The 7,410-nt window shown below is 33.6% G+C and overlaps 1 protein-coding gene across 1 annotated transcript; it reads right to left on the minus strand.

Moving 5' to 3' along the window:
- Nucleotides 1-4,259: 4,259 nt before the first annotated feature.
- Nucleotides 4,260-6,494, minus strand: LOC106326117 (protein CUP-SHAPED COTYLEDON 3-like). Its single transcript, XM_013764141.1, has 3 exons — nucleotides 6,194-6,494; nucleotides 5,690-5,967; nucleotides 4,260-4,765 (listed from the first exon to the last, which is right to left on the minus strand). Exons 1-3 carry the CDS (start codon nucleotides 6,393-6,395, stop codon nucleotides 4,280-4,282), a joined length of 966 nt encoding a protein of 321 aa, XP_013619595.1. The 5' UTR covers nucleotides 6,396-6,494; the 3' UTR covers nucleotides 4,260-4,279.
- Nucleotides 6,495-7,410: the final 916 nt, after the last annotated feature.

Raw genomic sequence — 7,410 nt, forward strand, 5'->3', positions numbered from 1 at the left:
TTCAACACTTTATTTCTTCTTACATTGCAATTTGCAAAGGAATTAAATTCCTTTTTCAGTATATAGTTTAGTTTTAGATATCGACATGACTTTGTGAACTAACGAGAGACCATGAAATTTGTTACAAGAACTTGAAAATGAGACGTTGGACCACATAATTTACACGTGACTACAATCCAAATTAAATTATGAGAATTAAAAATTTGGTACCAAACCAAACAACCAGAGGCTTGATTCCATTTTTTTTGTTTGAACGTATCTATTGGCTTAAGGTGTGGGAATATGCGATGGTAACGTGAATGTATTTATTAATGGTACCGATTTGTATGTCTTAGATGGTTCCTTGTCGTGCCAAACTAATTAAGAACCTACTTAATATCATAAATAAGGATCTAACTAGCTAATCATATACTTTAACCACATCTATTTCTTTAATTATCACATGTAAATTTTCAAATACATAACCTAACTAGTATAAAAGCATCAATGGACTTCAACTAATCTAGTTGAGCGTTGGTTGTTATTCGTCGCTACGAACTCGATTAACTAATGGAATATTTGGGAAAGTGGACACGTGGACCAGTGTACGTGGACCAAATGGTTTGATATGTATTGTGAGTTCTCTCTTTTCCACTAATAAAGCAGCAAACTATATACTACAGTCTATAGTAATTATCGGGTTTTATAACTTTAAATCACTCGTGTGTTTTTTTTGATAATCCAGTATCCGACCACTTTGCGTGATCGACTAGCCCACCGGGCCGAAGCCCAAGCCATTACAGGATTTTTAAGCGTCCACTTAAGGGCCACTGGTTACGCGAAGTGGTCTGGAGGGCGGGAGGCAGCCCATGTAAATACCCCCGTGGCCGGGGCTCGAAGTCGGGTGGCGGGCACCTCAGCCGAGGTTCCTTTACCACCAGACTACGAGGCCCGGTTAACTCTCGTGTGTTTTAGTTTTATAATTATTGGGAGCACGAGCCTGTATCCCACTAGATTATCAAACGCGATTTTAAATAATTAGTACTTCGAAAATGACCACGAAGATGGTCTTGTTTTGTCGTCGACCATTGACCTAACAAAAGATTGCCAAAATCTTGAGAGTACAACTAAAGTGCCAATTAAGACAATGAGAAATTAATTTGATAATGATTAGTCGTCAAGATGTATAAGTAAAACTAATTATATTGATTGTTTATCTTTCTCCATGTTTGCCATTAAATAAAATACGTATGAACAATGATGGCCCACCATCTCGCGAGCTATTTCCATCACGAGTTTTTCCACTATGGAAAGTGCACTACGTCCATGTGCTAGTCTTATTTAATTGTTGAATACTCCTTCCGTTTTATATTAAACTAGGTTAAGATCCGCGCTTTGCACGGAATCAACATTATATATAAAAATTATTTTATGTATTAAATATTTTTACATATATGAAATAATAAATATATATTAAATAACTAAAAATCAGTAACTATTAAATATATAACTAAATTGGTGCGAACATATAAATATTTTATTATTCCAAAACATATTTTTTTTATATTTCATAAGATATGTTATTATATTTAAATGATACTAATATAGATAATATAGTTTAGTATATTTTTAATATTAATGTATATTAAATGATGAGTTCTACTCATATAGTTTTTTTAATCACTTGTATCTTTTATAGAAAAAAAAAATTACTGATAACAAAATTTTCATTGTGGAACTAATAGTTTTAGTAATTTATAATTTAAAAAAATAAGTTGTCAATGATTGTTCAAAACTTTTATCAAAAAAATTGTTCAAAGTAAAATTTAAAACTAAAATATTGTATTTTATATGGTTTATAGTTTAATTTAAAACGATATATATATTAATCTTAATAATTAATTAAATTAAACTTTTTACTTATATAATTTTTGTAATCATTTGTATTTTGTCATAACAAAAATTTTAAATCATGGATCGTAAAACTTGAATATGAGACTTTTAACAGTTTAAGTAATTTATAGCCGTTTGTAAAAATTCGAAATATAACATATACAGAAAAATCTAAATTTTTATAATATGGTTATTGTGATTTTTTTAAATTATTTTAATTTTTAAAATTAAACAAATATGATAGAAGATACACTATTTTTTATCAAATCTTTATTATTCAAAATCATTAATTGACATATATACTTTAGCCACATTAGGCAATTCCGTAAATTTTATTTAAGGAAATAATAAAGTACATTAATGATGAATTTATTGTTAGTTTAATAAAAAGCTTATTATATAATTAGATGGACCAACATATTTCTCTAATGATTGTAAGAATCATTCTAGTGATGACATGTGACTACAAAAAGAAGTTGTAATGCTTCTCAAATAATATATAGGGGATGTCGTTGTAGAAATTTTTTTGTTATAAAATAAGTGTCGTTTTTTATTTTTAATGCAAAATTTATTAATTTTATGCAGTAATTTATTTTTCTATTGGTTGAAATATGGTTAGATGTATAGGTAATTGTGTTTTTATATAGAAAATATATAAAATTAATTGTTTTTTAATCTGTGGGCATAACTTAATATAAAAGAGAGAGAGCAGAACATTTTGCCACGGAAATATGCACTCAGACTGTTTTACTTTAACTACTAGAGCTTTGATGATAGCTCGGAGTGGCAATTAATGCTCAATCATTTTAATCTTCAAGCTGAAGGCTCTATTACCACTAACCCAAAGTGGTTGTTTTAATTATACCAATTTCATCTTATGAAATTTCACTTTTTCCAAAAAAAAAATGAACTCAGTTTTACTAGACAATTACCTTTCTAATTGGCATTATCTGTTTCATACACTTCTATACTGACTAATGTCGGATCCAGAAGACCGAGACAACGGATAAATCATATTTAAAAATATAATATCCAAACTTAAGTATCAATTGTCTTGCTCAAAAAAAAAGTATCCATTGTCTGTAAATATAATATATTGTTTTGTAAAAGGAAAAAAAAATCTCAGGAGAAACTGAAAATTAGTGAAATGCAGAAAAAAAATCAGGTATAGATCAATTTGTGGAGTTTTTAAAGTCATTATAGAATGGTCGTATAATACCAATATCTTGTTGCGTGTTCATAAAGAAAAATTAAAACTGAACCAGTGGCTCACATACCACACAAAACCGGACTCCGCAAACCTGGCTTACATTATAAGACCACAATGGAAGATGGTTAGGATTGTGCGTGGCTAACCAAAACACCGCTTACATTGGTGATACAATCCTGGACAGTTTTTCAGTTAGCTATAACCATAGTAGACCACGTAAGGGCATCCCTATTAGTTATAAATTAGAGAAGATCTTACCAAATAAATAAAATAAAATAAATGAATAAATTAGGAGAGAAAGGAAAAAAACAGAAAATGAGTTTTTTTCAATTTTTTTCATTTCTCTCCTAATAAAATGTAATTTATTCTTTCGAGAGATTCAATTTTTTTAATACTTCTCTCCATATTGTTAGTATGTTATAAATTTATAATTAGTATAAATTTTTATATTTAAAATTTAAAATTATTTTTAACATTGATGATTCTCTCTAACCTGCCATATGTAGCAACTCATCCCAAATGTCATTTTCACAGTTCAATAATAGCGAGGACCCGTAACAAGATAAATGATAAAAGACAGAAATAACCCATCCACAAAAACAGATAAAACAATGTCATTCGTATTTATGACATCATATCGAACAGTGAAACGCCAATTAAGAGCATCTGCATCAGTGAACTCTCCATGGAGTTCACACAGTTTTCGAAAAAAAAAAATATTAAAATAAACAAAAAGAGTGAACCTGTCTCTTGTAGGGTCACTGCACTGAACCCGGGTCACCACTGTAGCGCGGACCCCACGGCACGTGGCGGCCCGCGATTGGTCCGATTAACCGTGGGGCCCGCGATTGGTCCGATTAATTAATTTTTTTTTTTTAAAAAAAAATATCAAACAGAAAAAAAATAATAAAAAAATACTTTGTGAACTCCTTCCATGGGGTTCACTAATGCAGATGCAATGCCCTAATAGCTTTTCTTGCAAGGCTGTGCTTCCCTGGGCAGCCATATTACTCTATAAAAAATTGAAATAGCAAGTCCTATCTACAAAAGATCTGGGATTTTAGGAATAATAATATTTGTATAAATAAGTATTTTACAAAATCTGAAATATATAAAAAAGAACAAAAGAACAAAAGACCGAATATATAATCCAAAGGCCTGGATTCTACAGCTGGAAACCTAAAGGACATGGAGAATTTAATATAGCATACGAGGTCCAGGAGAAGACGAAAGACCCAGCAGACTGTAACCTGCTTCCTGAAAAAGAGGGTTCTCTAAGTAATCTCGTACATCAAGATCGTTATTGCCACCGTTCGAATATTGCTCTGTCTTCACGCCGAAGTTGTCGTCTTCGTCGTTGTAGTAGTTGCTTTCAGGAGAGTTGAGGACTCCGTTGAGCTGAGACACAACAGGGTTGATTAGAGCTTTGAGCTCGTCGACATTGTGGCCTGATATTCCATGGAGTAGGTTATCATTATAATTTTGGTGTGTATCATCGTAGTAGAGTAGCGGTGGAAAGTTGGTTAGGGTTTTGGAAGGTTGAAGAAGAGAAGGTAAATTTTCAAGACGATGATGTTGTGTTGTTGATAGTGAAGTGTTATGGAGGTAGCTGATTTGGTTATGGATTCCAACATTCTTTCTGTCTCCTGTTTTGTTAAACACTCTACAGATCACCCATTCCTCCTATGTCATCACCACAAATTAAACACAAAAAAGCTATTAGACATTACTCACTTTGTTTCATATTAAGTGTCATTTTATCTCATTTTTTTATTTCACAAAGAATGTCATTCTACGATACCAATGAAATTTATACAATCTTTCAGTTCAAAATTAATTGTAAAATGCATTGATTTTATAAATAAATCGATTTATCTAAAATACTAATGGTCAGATATGTGATATTAATGAAAAAATAAATACATTTTAATGAATTTCTTGATATGTGCGAAAATTGTCTACGTAATACTGTTCGTGAAACGGAGCGAATATGTTTCACAGTAATATACAAAATATACAGGTATTTAAACGTATACAAGCTATAATAAATACACCTAACTATCGATCTTGTTTGAAATCTGAGCCTGACCAGATACATGAAGTTAATTAAAGAAAGCAACAGTGATGAAAACGATACAACAATGTAGCATGGAAGATCAGGAAACGGCAAGGTGTTTGGTGTTGACATCCACACATACAGGTTTATATCAAATCTATCACATCTAAACTGCTCTCTCCCTCTGTCCTCCCATACAATACAAGCCAAACCAAATAAATGACAATACTATTGAAAAAGTAGTTTTGAGGAAAAATAAGAAATATGGGAGAAGTGAAATATTTCAGTTAAACCTTTCTTTTCAAGTCATCGTCTTATAAGTCAACTCGTTAATTGTACATATGAAATTCACAGTGCTATAGTTAGTCCTATAATTTTTAGTTTAAGAGACGCACGGGTGGGTTTAAAACGAATGCTAAATATTAAATCACTCTAAAGGTCAACTCATAAAATTACCAAAGTCGCAACTAAAGCCGTTTAATCTTGTAGTACTCTTAAAAGTCTTAAGACGCACGTGTGGGACTAAAGTGACAAGAGTTATCATGTACTACCTTACAAGTGTGGCGGTGTGAAAGGTCGGTTTCGAGGCGATGCTCATGCATGACCCACTTACTCTTGAGACCACGTGGAGCCCTTCCCTTGTAGAACACCAGCGTCTTCTTCATCCCAACAAGCGCTCCTCCACCGCCGCCGGAAAATATCTCCTTATCTTTTCCGGTGGCCTTCCAGTATCCAGCAGTAGTGGCTCTATTAGTCCTTAGCCCCGTCGGATACTTCCTATCCCTTAAACTGTAAAAGTACCACTCTCTCTCTCCCATCTTCGCCATTTCTTGAGAACCAAAGAAAACAAGAAACGTCAAGAAAGATTCAGAAAATAAAAAGGAAACAAAACGTTAGAGAAAATAATAGGTTAAGTTTTTTTTGGTAAACATGTTAAGATTTTATTACCATTTTAGAGTTTATTAAGCGAAGATATAGAAATATACAAGTAGCAGAACACAAGAAGCTACAAACACAACAAAGAAACAATTAAAGAATAGAATAAGTTAAGTTACCTGGAAGTTCCCAAGGTTCGCAGCGATTGAGATCAACTTCAGCGATGTGAATGCCACAGAGACCTCTATGGAAGACTTTGGAAGCTAAGTAGAAAGTTATGAGCTCTTCGTCTGTCGGGTGAAACCGGAAGCCTGGTGGTAATCCTCTGTCGTTTACTTCTCCAGCGAGCTCGCTCAAAACATCTTCCAACGCAAGCATCATCGTTTAATTATTGTAACTGAAAAGGAGACTGTTTAAAGTCTTGTTACTCGAAGAGACACGGAAAAGGGGAACAAAGAGAGCAACGATGCAAAAGGTGATGGTGAGTATAACCTGATTGTGTGCAATATTATATATTTATAAACAAAGTGGCACTTAAATAGAGAGAGAGAGAGAGAGAGAGAGAGAGAGAGAGAGAGAGAGAGAGAGCTGTGTGAATTTTGAGTGTTTGAGGTTAGAAGAGCATTGATGATAAAGGCTGTGAAATTCAGGGAGTAGAGGCTGCTACTTGCCCTTACCTGGGGAGCTTTCAGGATTCTCTCTCTATTCCCCCTTTTCAATTTCATATATGTCAATAATCAATTTGTAGCATTCTAAAAACAATTCTGCCGTTTTGTGTTTCATCACTATACTACTCTAGCGATATTCTTATGGTCTTTGGAGTTTTGATTGAGGCAATGAGATGCTAAGTGAAAGTAGTCTAAAGACTTGCTTGATTTATTCATCGTTGTGAGAGTTACATATATAATCGAGTTTGTTAGAGGAGAGTATGATCTTCCTATATTAGAGGAGATTTACAAACTAAACAGAATATCTGAGAATATTCTTTCACCCTCCCTCAGTTGAAACGTCGAATGTCTTGACGGTTAAACTGTTGCGAAAGGCAGTGAACAACGATGATGGTAGGCCCTTTGTAAAGATGTCAGCATATTGATGAGCAGACGGAACGTGCAGGACTTTGACTTCGCCCAATGCGACCCTGTCTCTGACAAAGTGAATGTCCAGTTCTACATGTTTCGTACGCTGATGCTTTACGGGGTTGGAGCACAAGTAGACTGAGCTAACATTGTCGCAGAAGACCAGTGTGGCACGCGTTATCGGCTGGTGGAGTTCAAGTAATAGGTTGCGTATCCAACAAGTATCAGCGACTGTATTAGCTACTCCACGGTATTCCGCTTCTGCACTCGAGCGCGATACGGTGGGTTGTCTTTTTGATGACCAGGAGATGAGATTTTCA

This window comes from Brassica oleracea, chromosome C2, assembly GCF_000695525.1.
Source record: "Brassica oleracea var. oleracea cultivar TO1000 chromosome C2, BOL, whole genome shotgun sequence".
NCBI lineage: Eukaryota > Viridiplantae > Streptophyta > Magnoliopsida > Brassicales > Brassicaceae > Brassica > Brassica oleracea.